Here is a 20,225-nt window from a genome sequence, read left to right as displayed (position 1 = left end):
TCAGCCTATGAAATCGCCCAGCCCATAAATTGCCCACCTCGTATTTCAGGGCCTCTCACCTTCAGAGATGGCTCGCTCACTGTCTGTGAGGTGTGTTTCTAAATAAATTCACTTTCCTACCTAGAACTTTTGTCTCTCACTGAATTCTTCCTGTGAAAAGACATAAAAAACCAGAGCTTCATTAAGTCCAGAGACCACCTGTGTGATTTCACTTAAAAGGCAGTGAGTTCAGGTCCCAGCCTGGGGTGTGCGGTTTCTAAACCGAGGGCAAGTGGGCGTTCACGGGGTGACGTGCCTTTAGAGCCCCATCTGCGTGGTCAGAGTGTGCGTGTCTGTGTTGAGGGGAGGAGGAGAGAAATGCTTTGTTCCTACTTTGTTCTTCTTTCAAAAATTAGTCCATATGGAGTAAAGAAGATAGAGAGTATCGTCTAAAAATTTGGATATATCTCTGTTTTTAGAACTATGAAGCTTTCAAAATTTGGAAGGTTGTTTGAAACAGCCATTTTTAACATACTGCCGACTGGGAAGCAGTCTGCCACTTTCCAGTGTGGCTGGGGGCCATGTCTGTACTTGGGAGGAGCAGGGTGGGGGTGGCCGGCAGGGGCCCCTGGGCCCGGCCCATGCGGGCTCCACAGGACTCCGGGGCTCCGGGGGCAGAGCTGCCCTCCTATTCTGCTCCTTCCCCGTGCCTCCTTAGTTATGGCTTAATCTTCTGAGAACTAACCCTCCTGCTGGCGGGAGGGGGCATGCCTGGCCCTGGGGCTGGGGTTTCCCAGGCAGCCTGCCCCTTGGGCCTGGGGGTCACTCAGGGTACTACATGGGAGCCTCTTCTCATCCCGTCTGCCCTGCTGGGTGAGGACCGCCACTTTGCCCATTTTACGGATGTGGAAAGTGAGGTCAGGTCATTCATGTGACGTCAGGGGCACCCAGGAGCAGATCTGGGCCGTGGCACCGGGCACCCGGTCTCGGTGGACCCAGCCAAGCCTTGGTGCCGCCCACCAGGGTGTCTGGGCTCCCCGGCAATCACTCAAGCCACCCACGGAAGAGAAGGCAAAGGACAGAAATCCATATCCTGTCACCGACATCCGCACAGCTAGTGTCTAACAGCAAACTGCTGCTCCTGTCAGTAGCTCTATTTTTAGAAGGTTAAAATAGAGCACAGTGGAGTGCAATCGCTGTGTTTTTAGAAACTGAAGTTCGCATTGTATAAAAATGGTTCTAAGAGGAATAATGATAAGGTTCAGTTCGTCTTGTTTCGGGACAAGCTGCACTCTGTAGAGTGGATCTATATTGTGTGTAACAAAATGTAACGGTGATTCTGCTGCTTGTACACCAGCTTTTCACAGAGCCTGGGAAAGCTAGCTTTACTGGAGGAAGGCATGTGCTGGGGAGTTTTGAGTTAAATGATAATGATGACGTTCTCCTGCGCGCGTGGACACCTTTGAACTAGCTTTACTGGAGGAAGGGGTGTGCTGGGGAGTTTTGAATTAAATGATAACGATGCCGTTCTCTTGCGTGCGTGACACCTTTGAACGGCCGGCAGCTCGTGCAGCGAGACAGCATCCTCTCGGCCACGAGGGGCTCACGTGCGGTTCGGAGCAGGTGCCGGTGCAGCCACGGCTGCAGGAACCCTCCAGGGGACTGTGCCTCCGCAGGGCTGGCCCGCATGTCCCCTCTTGTTTCTATAAAGTTACTTTTTAGAAAATTAAGACAATGGAAATCATTAAAAAAAAAAACCCAGAACTACAAGCTGTATATTATTAGGTAGCACAAACATGAGAGAAAGGCAGACTTCCTGAGAAGGTTCAAAGCCCGTGTTTCAGGCCTCCCCGTCCACTCCACAGTGGCCCCTCAGCTGCACTTGTAAGTTGACTTGAGATGATCGTGGCTGCAAGGGGAGGCTGGCGCAGGTGCCGTGCAGGCGGAGGCGGCCCAGGTCCGGGCAGCTCCTGCAGCTGTTGGCCTGGTGCCACTCCCATGCCAGTCCTCTGCTGCCTTCCTCGGGCCGTGACCTCCCAGCACAGGAGTCCGTGCCCCCAGAGCCTGCAGGATGCGTCCCCCGTGAACGCGCTCCAAATGGCCGTTGTGGGTTTATTGTTCTGCGTTCGTGACTCACTTCTCACAAGCTGCTTATTAACATGCACCTCTTTTCTGGCTCCCTGTTGCTTAACCACCGACACCTTCCAGCTAGTCTTTAACACTCGGCGGTGTGGAAGGCGGGCTGGGCACCGGCTCATCCGTCCAGTGGTTTTCCTCGCTGACTCAGGGTTTCAGGAGATGCTTCGTCCCATCAGCTGCCGTGGGACTGGGCGTGCATTGGTTCTGCATGCAGACAGGGCCGTGCGTGTCACAGAGGGGCAGGTTAAGTGGGAGGGGCATGTTATGTACCTCGTCCTTCATTTACGTTCTTTTATTTACCTCTGGGTCAGTTTACGTCCCCACTTGACACACGAGGAAACTGAGCCTGGGTTGAAGCGACATGACTACTCACCACCCTCCGTGTTCGGGGGAAGCCTGGCCTGGTGAACCCCGAATCCCCTGGGGCCACGCATGCTCCAGGACGTGGCCTTGTCCCACGCAGAGGGCCGCTGTGTCCCAATGAGGGGGTGGCCTCAGGGAGTTATGTCCATTAGGCCACTCGGCAGTTCAGAGGTCGTTAGTCAGAAAGTAGGAAGCCTGCAGAATTCACGGAGGCGGGTTTGCCTGTGGCTTTTCAGAGGCGTGCGGGCTGGTCTGAGCAGCTGGAGGAAGCCTGCTTATCGACAGGTGGGCCTCAGAGCTGTGTTACTTTTTGCCGTTCTTCTTAAGTCACGGAGATGCAGGCTCACCATATGCGCCTGCTCGGGCCCCTGTGGACCTTCTGTCGTCTATGATTTCTTACTCGGACTCCGAGAATCTGCACATTCTGCCTCCGAGGTCATTTCCCTTGTCCGCCTCCAGAGCTCTAGCAAACAGCTTTGGAATGACTCACCCAATCGCGTCCTCCCTGCAGGGCAGATGGACATCCTCCCCAGAGCAGAGACGGATCTGTTTTCAAAGGCGGGCTTAGGATATTCTCTCCTGATTTTCTAAATCACTTATTAACGGTTGAGCTGGGCCAGGCTGTGGGGACAGCTGAGAGCTGTGGGCTCCACTTGGGGAGGCTGAGGAGGGGCAGACGGTCCCTTGAGGACCGTCGTCCGAAATGCGGGCTGGGAAACTCCCTCCAGGAAACGAGGCCCTGGGTCAGGGAGGACAGAGCCGGCCTTTGTCTGGCCTCCAGGGCTCCAGCACTGCCCACCCGCGAAGCATCCCTCCCTGGCCTTCCCTCCTTCCCCTCCTGCAGCTCGAGCTGGACGTGAACCCCAGGGACGGGACAGCGTGTGCTCCACCGCCGGCAGCGATGTGGTCCAGGCCCCTCCTGGGAGCTCGTGATCCCGCTCACTGCATGTCCTTCCCCACGACCCGGCTTTCTGGTCTGTGGGTCGTGTCTCACATAGGTGAGGGCCAGTCCACCCTGACCAGGGCTGAGGTCAGCCTGACATCAGCTGGGGTCTGTGTCCCATGCATCTCAGAAGCCCAGGATCCAATCACCTTACAAAGTGCTCACAGCCTCAAAGTTGAGAGTTATACCTTATTCCGCAAGGATTTTTAGGACTTCAAGCCAGGGAGACGGCATCTCAGTAGCCCTGAGAGAGCTGCTCTGAGGAGGCAAGGGGAGGAGCCAGGTTATGTAGAAGTTTTACAACAAAGGGCAGGTGATCTGAACATCACGAAGTCATTGTTAAGGAAACCAGATAACCCAGTTTCAGGGATTTAGTGCTTTTCTACGGGAAGATGCGAGAGTCTGGGCTCACTGAAATCACTCCTTTCGCATGTACCGCAGCTCTCTGGGGCCAGCGTCCCGAGCTCCTGGGTGCTGCCCGCAGGGCGTGGCTGCAGCCTGGTGGCTGCCGCGTTGCTGGTATTGTTCTCCTTCCTGAGTGCCCTCAGGACTCAGAAATTAACTTTTGGAGGGCCGGAATTGCTGATGACCGTGGCATCCGTGTTTACTGATACAGCAGGAAATACCCGTTTCTTGACCCCTTCGCTGAGCTGAATGTGTGTTTGGAGGGTACGCTTGCCTACACAGCTGCTGCTGCTAAGTCGCTTCAGTTGTGTCCGACTCTGTGCGACCCCATAGACAGCAGCCCACCAGGCTCCCCCGTCCCTGGGATTCTCCAGGCAAGAACACTGGCGTGGGTTGCCATTGCCTTCTCCAATGCATGAAAGTGAAGTCGCTCAGTCGTGTCCGACCCTCAGTGACCCCTGGACTGCAGCTTACCAGGCTCCTCCATCCATGGGATTCTCCAGGCAAGAACACTGGCATGGGGTGCCATCGCTTTCTCCGGCCTGCAATCGCTGGAGATGGTTAGGAATGCTCGTGAGAGAACTGGTTAGACTGATGCGCCGGCCTCTGTGAAGTGAGGACAGACGCTACTGAACAGGAAGCACGGGCTTGTGTTGGTGCCTCTCGGAAACTTACCGTCAAGAATTCCAGGAAAAAAAGATGAGCTTTAGTTGGTGCAGTGAGAGCCCCCTGTGCCCATCAAAACCCCAGGCTTTCTGACCATTCCCACTTCATCAGGCCCCCCTCCCCAAGCTTTATCTCCTGGAGAATTTAAAACAAGTCCCAAATGTCACAGCCCTTTCCCATAGATACTTTGGTGTGTGTTTCTAGCAGGTGTAATCCCCTTATCACACTCAACAAAATGAATAATAATTCCCAAGTATCATCTTACACCCAAGCTGTGGTCCGCTTTGCTGGTTGTCTTTGTCGCTTTTTCAAGTCAAGGTGCAGACCTGGGCCTGAGCCCCTGAGCAGCAGTCCCTAGCCTGCAGTGGCTCGCCCACCACCCCAGGGAGCCAGGGCATTTGACCTGCCGTCCTCTCCTTCCCGCCTGCCGGATCAGAGCCTCCTGGTGGCCCTGGCTGAACCTGTTTCTTTAAATGCATATTTCCTGTAATCTGGTAGCTAGCTGGAGGAGATTTGATTTTCAGGGGAAGGACAAGAAAACCTCATAGATCAGCCTCGACCTTTGTGAAGTTTGCCTGCTTTTTCTGCAGAAAAAATACTGCTCTAGAGGAAAAAGGTCCCGCTTCCGTTTTTATTTTCTCTTAATAAATATCCACAAACGGTATTGGACGTGCCTCAGGAATTCATAACACTTAGCTCATTAAAGTTTAATTCACATTAATGGGCACACACAAGCTTTATCATAGAACTGGGCCATTCTTCCACAACTTGCATGATGAGGACAAGAAGCATCTAATGGTCCGGGATGCTGTTGGCTCTTAGCAGAGCTTGCGGGGGAGGCGCCCGCCTGGCCGTCTTGAGTTTACGGAGCCTGGAGCGGGGCTGGTATCAGCTGGGTGGGGGCCCCGTGGGACGTGGACTGGGAGGGAGAGGGGTTCTCGAGGGCCTGTTGGCAAAGGAGGCAGGGAGCTGAGAGGCGGCAAAGGAGTCAGGGAGTGGAGAAGCGGGAGGCCAGGATAGGAGGGGCTGAGTCCTGCCCGAGCAGGCGTTGGAGACCCCGCCACGTCAGACGAAGGGGCCTGGGGGGATGCACGTGTGTTCTGACCTCGTGAGCCGTTTGTGGCTGGGACACTTGAGTCTACTGAGCCACCTTCCGTGGTGTGGATGAGCAAGAGGGTCAGGCTCCCGGTAAGAGGGCGCCACAAGTCCACGGGGCAGGGGCAGGGCACGCTGGCGTCCTGCGACACCCCACCCGCTCCGCACAGACCTGGACATCATGGGAGGGTCTGAGCAGCCCCCGGGCCAGGGCGGGGTCAGCAGGTGAGCCTGGCCCTCAGACCCCGGCCTGTGCACCCACCCTCCCGCCCAGGCCGGCCCCTTCCGTCCTCACTGGGGCTTGGTCAGCAAGCCTCTGACCAGACACGAGGACTGCCTGCTGGTTTTGTCCTTCTTATAAAGGGGGACCGATTTTTATAAAGCTCTCTTCTGTCAAGTTGAAAGCACCACACACACAGCAATGCACACATCCTGGAGCGTGTGCTCACCAACACACACATCCCCACCGCAGGAGCCTGTCTTTTCTCCTCAAGTCCGTCTGGAAGGACCCGGGGCATCTGTCTGGGAGGATCGGCCCTCGTGGTGGCCCCACACCCAGGGCACTGAGCACCTTCCCTCCGACGGCCCCGGTCTGCCGGACCCTGCCCATGTGTGGCTCCAGATCTGGAAGCCTTCTCCTCGGCTGAGGCCCCACGTCTATGAATCAGGGCCACCTCACCCTTAGACCCTCATCGCAGACACGTGCCCGGGAGCCTTCAGGATCCAGGCGGCAGAGGGAAACCCCAAACTCAGGCACGTGCTGGGGCAGAAGCCCTTTCCTTTGCAGACCTTCTAGCAAGTTCCCTGTAATACCAAGTTCACGGGGAGGGAGGGGAAAGGGGGGACTAAGACCGTCATTCTTACTGAGATGTGCCAGCTTCTCACCAGGCTCCGGAGCCCTGGAGGTACAGAAGTAACTTGCACGCTGACCTTCCAGGAGCGTGCATCTGGGAGACGCAGACCTAGGGCTGGCCTCCCGCCGGCCCCACTGGCCCCAGCCAGGGTTCCGGCCGGGTCCTGCCCCCCTGCACCCATTCCTGCCTCCTCCCGGGGGTCCCACGACCGGGTTCCCCTGGGTCCCCTGTGTTCCTGTGGCCTCCTCAGGAGCAGGTCCACTCTTCCTAGCTCCTGGGGAGTGTGGGGAGGAGAGCTCGGGCCCTTTTGACACGTGTGGGCAGCTCATCGTGGCTTTCTTCCAATGAGCACTGTGTGGAAGGGGAACAAGCGAGCACCTCTACTGTGGAGAGGCCTGGGGGACAGGCGTCCACCCGGCTGGTCAGCACCAGCACCAGCGCGGGTTCAGTCCCTGGTCCAGGAGCTCAGATCCCACATGCCTTGCGGCACGGCCAAAAAATAAAAATGAGTAAAACAGCAATAAGGATAATAAAACAATTCTAAAAATTAAAAAAACGAACCGGGTGACAGGCAGCCTTGTCATCCCCGCTTCATTTTGGTGACCTACATTGAAAAGTCCCACTAAGCACCTTTCAGAATAGTACCTTTTCCTGTTCTTTTCCGTACATGACAACAGAGCAAGTATGGAACTAAGGCAGAAACGTGAGGCTGGGCTGCCAATGCTTTGGAATCGAAAGTAGAACAGATTTCAGACCTTGCTCAAATTCCATCTATCAGTATGACTTCAGCCTTTCCTTTTGTCTCAGAACTCACTGGACCTGACCAAGTCCATTTATCCCAGAAATGCAAGTTGGTTAGACACGAGAAAAGGAAATTATCAGATGAAAAGGGAAATTATTTAACTGTATGAATCAATACGGAAAAGTTTAATAAAGTTAAGCACACACACATGATTTTAAAGTAGTCTTTGCAAAGTAGAAATAGAAGGGAACTTTTCTTAAACTAATAAACTTACGTCAGAAACCGACAACAAATGTTATACTTGCTGGTGAAATAGTTGCGAACATTCCCAGTAAGATGGCAAGCCAGACAGGGTGTTCCCTTTCACTGTTTCTGTTCAATCAGATCAGATCAGTCGCTCAGTTGTGTCCAACTCTTTGCGACCCCATGAATCTCAGCACTCCAGGCCTCCCTGTCCATCACCAACTCCTGGAGTTCACTCAGACTCATGTCCATCGAGTCAGTGATGCCATGCAGCCATCTCATCCTCTGTTGTCCCCTTCTCCTCCTGTCCCCAATCCCTCCCAGCATCAGAGTCTTTTCCAATGAGTCAACTCTTCACATGAGGTGGCCAAAGTACTGGAGTTTCAGCTTTGGCATCATTCCTTCCAAAGAAATCCCAGGGCTGATCTCCTTCAGAATGGACTGGTTGGACCTCCTTGCAGTCCAAGGGACTCTCAAGAGTCTTCTCCAACACCACAGTTCAAAAGCATCAATTCTTCGGTGCTCAGCCTTCTTCACAGTCCAACTCTCACATCCATACATGACCACAGGAAAAACCATAGCTTTGACTAGACGAACCTTTGTTGGCAAAGTAATGTCTCTGCTTTTGAATATGCTATCCAGATTGGTCATAACTTTTCTTCCAAGGAGTAAGTGTCTTTTAATTTCATGGCTGCAGTCACCATCTGTAGTGATTTTGGAGCACCAAAAAACAAAGTCTGCCACTGTTTCCACTGTTTCCCCATCTATTTCCCATGAAGTGATGGGACCGGATGCCATGATCTTCGTTTTCTGAATGTTGAGCTTTAAGCCAACTTTTTTCACTCTCCACTTTCACTTTCATCAAGAGGCTTTTTAGTTCCTCTTTACTTTCTGCCATAAGGGTGGTGTCATCTGCATGTCTGAGGTTCTTGATATTTCTCCCGGCAATCTTGATTCCAGCTTGTGCTTCTTCCAGTCCAGCGTTTCTCATGATGTACTCTGCATATAAGTGAAATAAACAGGGTGACAATATACAGCCTTGACGTACTCCTTTTCCTATTTGGAACCAGTCTGTTGTTCCATCTCCAGTTCTAACTGTTGCTTCCTGACCTGCATACGAATTTCTCAAGAGGCAGATCAGGTGGTCTGGTATTCCCATCTCTTCCAGAATTTTCCACAGTTTATTGTGATCCACACAGTCAAAGGCTTTGGCATAGTCAATAAAGCAGAAATAGATGTTTTTCTGGAACTCTCTTGCTTTTCCCATGATCCAGCGGATATTGGCAATTTGATCTCTGGTTCCTCTGCCTTTTCTAAAACCAGCTTGAACATCAGGAAGTTCACGGTTCACATATTGCTGAAGCCTGGCTTGGAGAATTTTGAGCATTACTTTACTAGCATGTGAGATGAGTGCAATTGTGTGGTAGTTTGAGCATTCTTTGGCATTGCCTTTCTTTGGGATTGGAATGAAAACTGCGCTTTTCCAGTCCTGTGGCCACTGCTGAGTTTTCCAAATTTGCTGGCATATTGAGTGCAGCACTCAATATGCCAGAATACATTCTGTTCAATAATGTACCCTAAGTCTGAGCTGTAGAATAAGGTGAGGAAAAGGCATTAAAAAGGTGCAGGTCTGGAAAGCAAGAGCAAACAGTCATTATCAGAAGTGACATGGTTCCGCATGTAGAAAGTTCAAAATAACTTCGAGTGAGTGATTAGAATGAATGTGGGTTGATTAGCAAGACGCTATAGTGCAAAGCTACCATATAAGCATTGATTGTGTTTCTACATACCAGCAAATAGCAATTAAAATTTAAAGTACTATACATAATATTTGGGGGCTTCCGTCGTGGCTCTGAGGGTAGAGCGTCTGCCTGCAACGTGGGAGACCTGAGTTCGATCCCTGGGTTGGGACGATCCAGTGGAGAAGGAAATGACAACCCACTCCAGTACTCTCGCCTGGAGAATCCCATGGATGGAGGAGCCTGGCAGGCTACAGTCCATGGGTTACATAATATTTTACTTGAGGTATCAAGTGTCTGGCAATAAATCTAAAGATGTTCAAGATCTCTGCACTCAAAAGGCTAAAACTGTTTTGAGAGAAATGAGATGAAGTGATGCTCCATGTTCATGGGTTGGGAGACATGGTACCGCCAAGGTTCTCTGCTCCCAAAGTCTGGGCACGATGTGGTCCCAGTCAGGCTTCCCTTTTCTTCTTCTTTGCTCCCTCCCCGATTCTCTCTTTCCCAGCCCCTCACAGTGTGTGTCCTGTCCCCCCGGCCATTGCCCTTCACAGAGGGGTCCGGGGTACCGAGGGGGTCCCAGCTCTGGGCCCATCAGGGGGCAGCAGGCTCGTCCTCAGGCCGAGGGAACGGCTCTTCATCTGCCAAGGTCTCCTCCTTCACAGGAGGATGGGGAGGCCGCCAGCGCCCCCAGCTCTGCCTTGCGGTTGGACGTGTGGATCAGGGCCCCGGGAATCTGGGCCCGGCTCCGAGGCTCCGCTGCCTCTCCCGGGCTGGCTCCCTCGGCGTGAGTACCCCTCACTCTGTTCTGCGCTTCAGCTGCGCTGCTGTGGGGTGTTGTGTCCGGGGCCCAGGGGAGGGCTGGGGAAGAGACTGCAATGCCTTTTTTTTGCGGGGGTAGGAGGCATTTGAGTCATGTACGGATCAATAAGAGATTTTTAGTCTGAAAAAAACAACGCCCTCCCTTCCTTTTTCTCTCTGTCTCCCCACCTCTCTCTTTTCCTTTCTTTGGGACTTAACTGATTCTCAGATTTCTGTGGTTAAGGCCCAGTACCGCCCAGGGTGATTCTGCAGAAGGCAGAGGCTCTCACCTGGCCGGGTGGTAAGACCTGGCATCAAGTTATGGCTGTTAGTGTGACGATTGGCACAGGTATGAACAAGGTGGCCTAAAGGACAGAAGTTTGGCTTGTAACAGAATCAGCGTTGCCGAAAGGTCCTGAAAGTAAGGCTTCTTAATAATGGTAATGGGACATTTGGCTGTTCTCATAGAAGAAAAAAAAAAGACGTACTTTATACCGTATACAAAAGCAATACCAGAGAGATGAGATTTACACACAAAAGGGAAAAGCCACGACACTCTCAGGTGGCAGTAAGGTAAAGTATCTTTGCAACCTCCGCGGGAGGAAGAGCTTCTTAAACCTGACACAGAAAGGAAAAGCTGTAAAAGAAGGACTGATACCTGTGACCTTGAAGAAGGAACCTATGCTCTCTGAAACCAGCCCTGAATATGCACTGGAAGGACTGATGCTGAAGCTGAAGCTCCAATACTTTGGCCACCTGATGTGAAGAGCCAACTCATTGGGAAAGACCCTGATGCTGGGAAAGATTGAGGGCAGGAGGAGAAGGGGACGACAGAGGATGAGATGGTTGGATGGCATCACTAATTTGATGGACATGAGTTTGGGTAAGCTCTGGGAGTTCATGACGGACAGGGAGGGCCTGGCGTGCTGCAGCCCATGGGGCCGCAAAGAGTCGGACATGACTGAGCGACTGAGCTGAGCTGAACAGCTTTGTTTTGTGAGCCCTGAGACCGGGACCTGGATTTGTGAGGCCCCCGGGGGTACTCGTCACCGGCTCTGGTCACCGACGTGACACGGAGTGTCGTCCCCGGGGCTGATGTCCGTTCCTGACACAGTCGTGTGCCTGCTGAGCTTGCCTGCCTGCTCGGGGCCCTGCCGCCCCTGTCCGTGGACCCGATGCATCTGCCCTCTGTGTCCGGGTCTGAATCCCCCAGGGGCTCGAGGGGGCCCCGCACGCCTCCGTGTTCTCAGTCTGGGTCGTCACCCTGTGACCTTAGGAGTCCTCCTCGTGTGCCCAGGGCCGCACACCCTGGACTGGCAGCCTCAGGCTCCCAGAGCTGCCGGCAGGCAGGGAGAGGAGGCCTGGCGCCTGTGTGCCCTCCCGTGGCCTCATCTCCCGGTACCCAGTCCTGCCTTGATTCAGGTCCTGCCCCCTGCCATCCTGTCTGCTGCCTTCTGCGAGACCTCTCACGTCTGGGCCTCTGAGATCCCCCTTTCGGAGTGAGGAGTGCGGAGTTTGCTGGTGGCATCGGGCTGATGGGGTGGTCTGTGGAGGAGCTGGGAGACGTGGGCCGTGTGCCCGGCACCCTGGGCTCTCCCGGCTTCCTGGCTCCACGCTGCGGGCGTCGGAGCTGGGCTCCAGCCCCCGACGGCCCCTCTGCGGAGTCGGCTGTCAGAGGGTTTCATGTGGAGACACCTCCTGAGAGACAGGACGCCTCCTCCGCCCTCACACTGAGGCGGGATAGTCTTCCCGTGCAGCTTTCCTGCCTGACCTCACTCGGCAGGGCTGGGAGGATGTCCCCGTGGGGCTCGGATTTGCAGCGTGTGGAGCACAAGCTGGCCCAGCTCGAGAACGGAGCCCAGTGGTTCCCTTCCCTGGCCCGGGCGGGCAGGCCAAACATCAGCTCGTGTGTGGGGTCCGTCATGCTGTGAGCAGAGAGCTCCAGGCCCACGACACCGCAGAGGCCTCCCTGCTTCCTCGGGAGACGCTGCGGGGTCTCCTCAGGGTCATGGTGTTTGTCCTTGGATTTTGACCGTCTCCAAAGACACACCAGGGTCATGGAATTATGTGCTTGAAGGCCACGAGGTGACGTCCATTTGGGGTGAAAAGCAAGGCTTTAGGATAAAGTCGGTAGACCTGCTCTTATCTTACTTGCTTTTGTCCCAGTTTGTAAGCTGGCCCAAGGGAGCCGACGGCTGCTCTGGGAAACCAGTGATTTCCCGCTCAAGTCAGTAGCGAGAGTGACCACACGCCAGTGTCTGATGACGCCCTTGTACCGCGGGCGTTCACACCCATTGTTGAGGCTAATTTTACATGCCAAGTGTGATTCCTGGAAGTCTTCCCGGTGTTTCCTTCTCATCTGTGGGAGAACGTGGTCTGATGGCAGCTTGTGCCGAGTGAAGGGCACGTGTGGTTCCGGTTCTGCCATCTTTGCGGTCAGAATACAATCGAAAGGTAAACCCGTCAGAAACGGTCCCTTCGGCTCTGGGAGCCTGGCCCGGGGTTTTCCCGGGAGCGGGTCTGTGAGTCTTGGTTTCCTTGCCTGTCCCAAGAGCGGGAGCAGCCTGGGTGCGCTCGACGGGGCCTCGGGGGCTGTGGCTTGGTGGCCCCGGGCCCCTACACTGTGTCTGGGAAGGCAGTGAGCAGCTCTTCTGTGTGTGCTGCCCTACCGCTCCCGGTAGCTCCAGAAACGCTCCGTGGCTGTCAGCTGGCTGTTGGCCTCGGCCAGATGCCCACAGGCCAGAAACTGGTGTTTGAACTCTATTGGAGATCCGAGCTGGTTGGCTTGTTGTGCACGGGGTCTTTTCTTTTTCTGATTCCCCAAATCAAAATAGAACCCGTCTCCTTTAAAAGTGAGAAGGACACATGCGTTTCCATTGTCTGCAAGGAAGTGCTCCTTGTAGGCTCCGTGTGTGAAATACTTTCATTGAATCACGAGCAGTTTCTGAAGCCAAATGCTTTCTCTGTCCTCCAGATGGACTTTCTGGCCGAGACCAGCCGGTGGAGCTGCTCAACCCTGCCCGCGTGAACCACATGCCCAGCACCGGTGAGTCCACTCCCCAGCCGTACTGGACACTAGATGCCCCCAAAGGGGTGTCTGGGGTTCCACTGTCCTGGGGGTCTGTGGAGAGAAAGGGGTGGGGTCTCAGGTCCAAGGAGGTCGCGTGCTCTTTCCTAGGGTAAAATAGGGTGACGGTTTTGGATATGAAATGGGCGTGGCTTAATGCTGCTTAAGTGGCAGAGAATTCTGGGTCCTCTGTGTCCTGAGCTCTGACAGGGTGTGTTCTTCCCAAAGGTGAGAACTGCTCGTGTGGGGTCTAACTCCAGGCCTCTAAGGAAGGAGCCCTGCACTTGAGCTGGGGACACCACGGGGCAGGTCTCATTGGATCCAGGGCCCCAAGCTCCTGGGGGAAAGTGTCATTGATGTTTCTCAAATCAGCTTTCCTTCTGTAATTAGCAAAAAGCGTCAGCTGTGATTAGGAATTTCTCATTCCGTGTATGCTATTTCTGCATGCCATGCCCTGGGCAGTGTTTTCCTAATCTACACGGCTGTGGAAGCTTTTCTTTCTCCTTCTAGTAAAATGCTTACCCTCCATCTGGTATCCTCCGGGATTTCAGCTCAGAGACTGGATCCCTTCCTCTCGGGCTCCTTGGCCTTACTGAGAATAAAACCGACCCGAGGAGGCCTGGGGTGGACGTAAGGGAGCCACTGTCCTCCGGGATTTCAGCTCAGAGACTGGATCCCTTCCTCTCGGGCTCCTTGGCCTTACTGAGAATAAAACCGACCCGAGGAGGCCTGGGGTGGATGTAAGGGAGCCACTGTCCTCCGGGATTTCAGCTCAGAGACTGGATCCGTTCCTCTCGGGCTCCTTGGCCTTACTGAGAATAAAACCGACCCAAGGAGGCCTGGGGTGGACGTAAGGGAGCCACTGTCCTCCGGGATTTCAGCTCAGAGACTGGATCCGTTCCTCTCGGGCTCCTTGGCCTTACTGAGAATAAAACCGACCCGAGGAGGCCTGGGGTGGGTGTAGGGAGCCACTGTCAGCGTTTTGAGGTCAGCACTGCCGGGCCTGGCTTGGCCGTGTCCTGAAGGCAAGGCCCCTTCTATGTGGTTTGCGCTCCGTGGCACCTCCTGGACGCCGGCCTGCCTGCGCCCACTGTGCCCGCTGTCTGTGTGTGCAGGGCCGGCTGGGACGAGGAGGGGCACGCAGACCCCCGCCTCTGCCCCGGCCCCCGGCCACACCACCTGTGGCTGCACCTTTCCCATCCAGCTAGAAAGAAGTCGAGGCTGAGCTGGAAGCGTCAAAGGAGAGACTCCTTTCTTCACTAGCGACTCTCGGAGGCCCGCTGAGCGCCGTCTCTGGCGTCTCCCCAGACACACAGCTCGGGTGTCTGCGGTGCTCCTCGAAGGTGCTGTGGCCCCGGGCTGGCGTCCACCTGCCCAGCAGGTTTACGTTCACCCAGGATGGCAGGGGGTGAGGGGAGGGCTGAAACTAGCAGCTGGCGATGCTCCTCTGGGCTGTCTGACCCCCGCAGAGTCAGAGGGCCGCTTTCCCTTTCCCTGAGTCCGTCTGGCCAGGGCGGCTTTGGTTTAAACACTGAGTCCTTGTGTAGCTCAGGCCTCTCCAGGCAGTTTCCTGATGCTTGCCCAGGTGTGGGTGGAGGGGGTTTCAGTAGCTTGATAGACTGTGAAAAGGTGGTTCCCAAGTGAGCCAGGAAGTGGGTGGCTTCCCGTTCGCCTCCCAGCTTGAGAAGCATGTCCTGCTGGTGGAGACTTCGTGCGGGCCTCCCAGCTCTGTGTACAAACATGGGCCGCAGTTCTGGATGGGGGTGCGGGGGGGGGAGGCCTGGAATCCTGGTGACCACGGACTGCGTGGCTTCAAGCAAGCCGCCCAGTGTCTTGATTTCAGTCCTGGATGGGATAATCACGTCGTGTCTGCAGGATTCTCAGAGACCAAGCCTGTGTCTGTTCGTGGTGGTCCCTGGGTAGACGTCAGGCGGCCAGACTCTGGAGATGGCGTGGACAGGGCCATGGCCGTGCTGGCTCTGATCCCAGCACAGCCCTTGTTGTCTGCTACGCCCCTTCTCTCTCTTTGAGGGAAGCCCCCCACTTCAGAGATGGCATGTCGGGGAGGGGGCCCCAGGACACAGGAGCCAGTAGCCCTGCACCTCCAGATTCCATTGGTCAGAGTCAGAGGATGACGCTGCGCTGGCTGGTGACCCCACGGGTCAGTGTGTGCAGCGTGGCTCTAAAACCCGGAGAAGAGACGCCCATGAGCACCAGCCTGCAGGAGGAGGGCCGTGCCGGGGGGCTGCCCGTGCCGCACGCTGGCCACGGAGTCTTCGCCATGAGCTGCCCCTTAGAAGCTGCTGAAGCGAAGAGCATTCTTTAAGACTATGTTTTCGATCATTCTGAGCACTGTACTGGAGAAGGAAATGGCAACCCACTCCAGTATTCCTGCCCGGAGAATCCCCTGGACAGAAGAGCCTGGTGGGCTGCAGTCCATGGGGTCCCAAAGAGTCGGGACACGACCGAGCACACAGGCCCCATTTATATAAGCACTGTACAGTGTGTTCAACAAAGAAATACGAATCTCAGCCTATATGATAGTTTGAAAATCAGTATTGACAGTTTCTGTCAAGCCGTGTTTAAATAGAACATTTATTTACGTTTGGCTGCGCTGGGTCTTTGCTGCAGCGAGCAGGGGCTCCTCCAGTCGGGGGGCACAGCCTTCTCATTGCGGAGGCTTCTCCTTGCAGAGCACAGGCTCCAGGCACGTGGGCTCTGTAGTTGCAGCTCGGAGGCTAGGTAGTTGTGGCTCACGGGCTTGGCTGCCCCGTGGCACGTGGAATCCTCAGGACCAAGGGACCGAGCCTGCGTCCCCTGCATCGGCAGGCAGATTCTCAACCACTGGCCCACCAGGAACGTCCTAGAGCCACGTTTTTATGATACGGGAGTAGAGACATTTTCAGGTGTGTTTTTGTGTCAATCCCGGTTGAGCTTAAAGTACTCTTTTGACGCTTGGTGTGAAAACAAACTGTATAATTTGCAGGAATTACTCCAGCAGTCCCTGTGCGAACCTGCTCCCGTGAATGTGCGCCTTTTACCGTGCGCGGGCAAGCGCCCACGCGGCCCTGCCCACCTCCACCTTGTGCATTTCTTGTCTGTTCCTGGCTGTGAAAGGCAGCCCTCTCGACAGCCTTTCTGACAATGGTTCTCTTTAAACACAGTCAGTCCTTGTGAAGTCTTACTTCAATAAAAAAGCACCGTTCATCCTTTCTATTTGTGGGCCACCTTGACTCAAGACTTGAGCTCCTTCCTACAAGAATCTTTCTCACCAGAAAAGTTTGCATTGTAGAAGGCACAAGCTAAAATGCTCTTTGTTTTGGTGTTCTTTCTGATTTCTCCACCTTCCCCCTTAACTTTTTATATGTTAACAAGCCTTTCCTTCTTTTTTGCATTTTTTTTTTCTTGTTTTAAAGTTTTTAGTTGTGAATAGTTCTATTATAAAAGAGAGAAAACATATAACCGTTTGCTACCACTGGGGCATCACAGCTCCTCCATTACTGTTGTTCTGCGGCGGGGGCGGTGGGCGGGGTGTGTGTGTGTGTGTGTGTGTGTGTGTGTGTGCGCGTGTGCATGCTCAGTTGTGTCCTTTTGCAACCCCATGGACTGTAGTCCTCTAAGCTCCTCTGTCTGTGGGATTCTCCAGGCCAGAATACTGGAGTGGGTAGCCATGCCCTTCTCCAGGGGATCTTCCCAACCCAGGGATCTGTGTTAGTATCTATCGTATTTCCTCATTTTTTGGATAAAGTGGAATGTCACCACCTCATCCTTCCTCGGGGGGTTGTCTTTTCCTTCCTGGGTGGGGACTTGGGGTGCAGGCAGAGTTACGGGCACTCTGTGGGCTCCTAGGAAGCTCAGAGTATGGTGGGGAGAGATGTGGGACTTGAGGGCAGAGGAGGCGAGAGCTGGGCCCTGGCAGAGAGCTTGTGCACCCGCTGTGCCAGGGGACTCTACAAGCGCTTCGGTTCTCCATTCCTGAATCACTTTCGTTTTTTTTTTTAAAGTAGCATACTTTTTTTTCCTGATCATAAAAGCAGCGCATGTTTAGTCTGGAAAAGAGGCCTCATGGTGAGTGTGTGGGGTGCTGGCTGCAGACCCGGCAGGCGAGCTCCCTCAGAGCCGGACCGTGGAGACGCTCAGCACCTGGATGGTGCAGGGGCTGGAGGAGAAGCCCCTGTTCCCGGGAGCAACGTGGAGGAAGCAGCCCTGGGGGCCCACGAGAGGCACCACAGTGGTGGCTGCCAAGGGCCCGCTCCCCACCGGAGGCGAGGGGCAAGGCGGCTTCCCCAGGGTCAGCCGGCCGGTCCGTGACGGGGAGGGGCCCATTTCTGCTCTGCAGGGGCCACCTCTCAGAGAAGGCCGGGGACCTCTAGGCCAGCCCAGCTGCTAAGACGAGGTGCCAACCACACAGGAGCCTCGCCGTGGGCACCGTTGCCCTCACCCTAAACGTGCGTTTCCATCAGAGTTCCCGAGCTTTCCTTTCAAGGCTGTGTAACAAGGGTGTCATTTTTTTAAAGAGAATTATGGAAACTTGAAGACACTGCCGAAACTCTGGAGAACTTACCCAAACCCAATTTGAAAAAGTGAGGTCTGGCTCCAGCCACAGATTCCCGAATCTTCCCGAGCGTCTGACCACCGCACCGTGCAAGGGTTACTGGATTGCTTGACCCTCCTCAGGCTTTGGAGCAGGGACCACTTGAGGCTGGCTGGAACTCAGGATGCCTCGCAGGCACGTCTTGCTGTTCTTGTTGTCGGTTCCCTCTGGCGAGAGGAGAGGCGGGGCAGGTGCCTAGCTGAGGACTCACGTGGCCTGGGGAGGCAGCTTGCCTGGCCCTTCCCCCACAGGAAGCAGTTCATCCCGGTATCATAATCCTCCCGCGGCAAAGCCTCACCCTTGTACTGCCCGCTGGCCCCTCCCTTGTGTGCTTTTCCTGTAAGGCTGGGCTCCTGGGGTCGGGATGGGGCTCAGTGAAGGCCTGATGCCAGCTTCGGGGGCCCCCACGGCTGCCGCCTGCTCAGTGCTGGAAGGGAGAGTGGACTTGGGCTTCCTCGTCCTGGGCCCGTCCTGACGCTGCTCGTCTCTGTTCTGCGCAGGCCAGGGGACTGCCTCCTCTGCTCACAGCCTCTCACATGGCACACATCAGGCTTTTTGTCCAGTTTCTCCTCCTCCTCCTCCCGGTTCCCGAGGCTCCACCCCTACCCTCCCACTTTGGGCTCGGTGGTAAGAAGTTAGTGCAGGGTCAAGGCTGGGCCCAGATGTGTTAGCCACTCAGTCGTGTCTGAGTCTTTGCGACCCCATGGACTGTAGCCCGCCAGGCTCCTCCATCCATGGGGTTTCCCAGGCAAGAATACTGGAGTGGGTTGCCAATCCATTCTCCAGGGGATCTTTCCGACCCAGGGATCGAACCCAGGTCTCTGGCGTTGCAGGCAGACTTTTCCATCTGAGCCACCAGGGAAGCCCTAGTGACTCAGCTGAGCTACTGTTACTGCAACGCCTGGGGCCCGGGCGGCGGGATCTGCCGGCCTCCCCGAGGCCGTGTGACCTCGAGCCACCGGCACGTCCTCTCTCAGCCTGGCAGAGTGTCGGGGGCCTAGAAAGCGGGGGCTGGGAGGGCCCTGCAGTGCTTCCCATCCTTCTCTGTTCGCTGACCCCCAGCTCACTGGTACCCTCGGGTCTGCTCGTCCCAGTGCCCCCCCCAGCATGACTGCGTCCCCCCGCCACCAGCCCAGAGGCCTTAATTACGCCCCCGTCCCCCAGGACAGCTGTTTAAAATGAAGCAAAACTAGCCGGTGTAGAGAAGCTTAATGACAAAGCGCTCGGAGTTACATTGAGAACGAGGCTTCACACCTGCTCGGGCTTTTTCTTGGAATCATGTCCGAGGCACGCCTGCTCTCTGCTGCACTGAGTGCAGACCTCCTGAGTGTTTCATGCCCATGTAGCTGCTTTAACGCCGAGCCTGGTGCACGGGTCTGCCCACAGAGGGGGGACTCGGGTTGCCGCGGGCCCCCCCCAGAACGGCAGCGCAGGTGCACGTCTGGCTTTGAGCGGCGGCCACGAGAACCGCCACAGCTCAACCAGCAGCGGCCAGGCCACCCTCAGCGCTCGGGCCAAGGGGGTGCTCCCCGGAGCCCCCGCCTGCCTGGGGACTGAGCTCCCGAGAGAGGAGGGACTCGAGGCCTCGCCCCCTGCCTTGGAGGAACACTGGGCAGTGGGATTTACAGGCAAGGAGGTGGATACTTCCCCCGGTAGTTCTTCTCGGGAGAAAGCTATGGGTTCTGCGCTGTGGATGGCGTCTCCAGAGGAGAGACAGGCATGCGCTGGCGCTTCTGCCTCTGGACCTAAATCCAGCCCCGCCTCCCGCCGTTACTTGCTGCCTTTGGCCTTGACAGTCGGTCCCCAGGGCCCCGAGCGGAGCGGAGCCGAGCGCGTTCCTGCAGCTGCGCGCCCTTGGGGGCAGAGCCGCACCCGCTGCACTGTCTGCACCATCTGGGCTTTTATGCATCCCTCGGTTCCGAGTGGGCCGGGAGCCCGCGGACCCGGCTGGGTCTGCAGAGAAGGGCACACGTGCCCTCTGGCTCTGCCGCTGCTCCTGGGGCCGCTGCTCCTGTCTCTTTCACTGCTGTCCCCTTCTTGTGTTTCCCAGGCACTTTCACTCAGGTCTCACCACGTCCCGGGCAGCTCTGATGGCTCTGGGGGCGCTTTCCCTCCCAATACTGAGGCCTGGCCCCCTTGTCTGCTGAGGTCAGCTTCCTCCCTGAGGGACATCGGGCAGTGGGGCCACCCTCTCTCTCTGCGTGTCTCTCGATTTTTAAAAACATTTATTTATCTGGCTGCACCAGGTCGTCGCTGTGGCAGGTGGACCTGGTCCCTGACCGGGGACCGAGCCGGGCCCCTGCACTGGGGGCACGCGGTCTTAGCCTCTGACCGCCGCCCTTCTCTCTGGGACGGCCCTGCTGGCTGGCTCCCTTCTCCTTGGGCAGCAGGTTCCCTGCAAGGTCCTGCCGTCTGTCTGTCTGGGTCTGCCTTCTGTCATGACGGCTTTCCTGGCCTGTCTGCTCCCCTTTAAGGCAGGGCACCTAGAGACCAGGGACCCTCCAGGGGTGCCAGTGGCTGGGGCCCCCTGCCCCGCTCAGGCGTGTCTTCCGTGGGGCTGGGAGGCAGGCGCCCCTTGTTCTCGCGTGTGTTTTC

General features: G+C 55.8%; 1 protein-coding gene across 8 annotated transcripts in view; it reads left to right on the top strand.

Moving 5' to 3' along the window:
* Positions 1-20,225, top strand: part of HDAC4 (histone deacetylase 4) — a 296,118-nt gene that overhangs the window by 133,283 nt on the left and 142,610 nt on the right. For 6 of the 8 annotated variants that reach the window (XM_044945378.2, XM_044945376.2, XM_044945383.2 and 3 more), the window contains one exon: positions 12,944-13,015. The exons of the other annotated variants lie outside the window; for them this stretch is intronic. In XM_044945378.2, the coding sequence (XP_044801313.1) occupies positions 12,944-13,015 (72 nt within the window). The remainder of the gene's footprint in view (positions 1-12,943; positions 13,016-20,225) is intronic. 8 annotated transcript variants of the gene reach the window in all.

This window comes from Bubalus bubalis, chromosome 6 (genome assembly GCF_019923935.1).
Source record: "Bubalus bubalis isolate 160015118507 breed Murrah chromosome 6, NDDB_SH_1, whole genome shotgun sequence".
NCBI lineage: Eukaryota > Metazoa > Chordata > Mammalia > Artiodactyla > Bovidae > Bubalus > Bubalus bubalis.
This window is presented reverse-complemented; position numbering and strand designations above follow the sequence as displayed.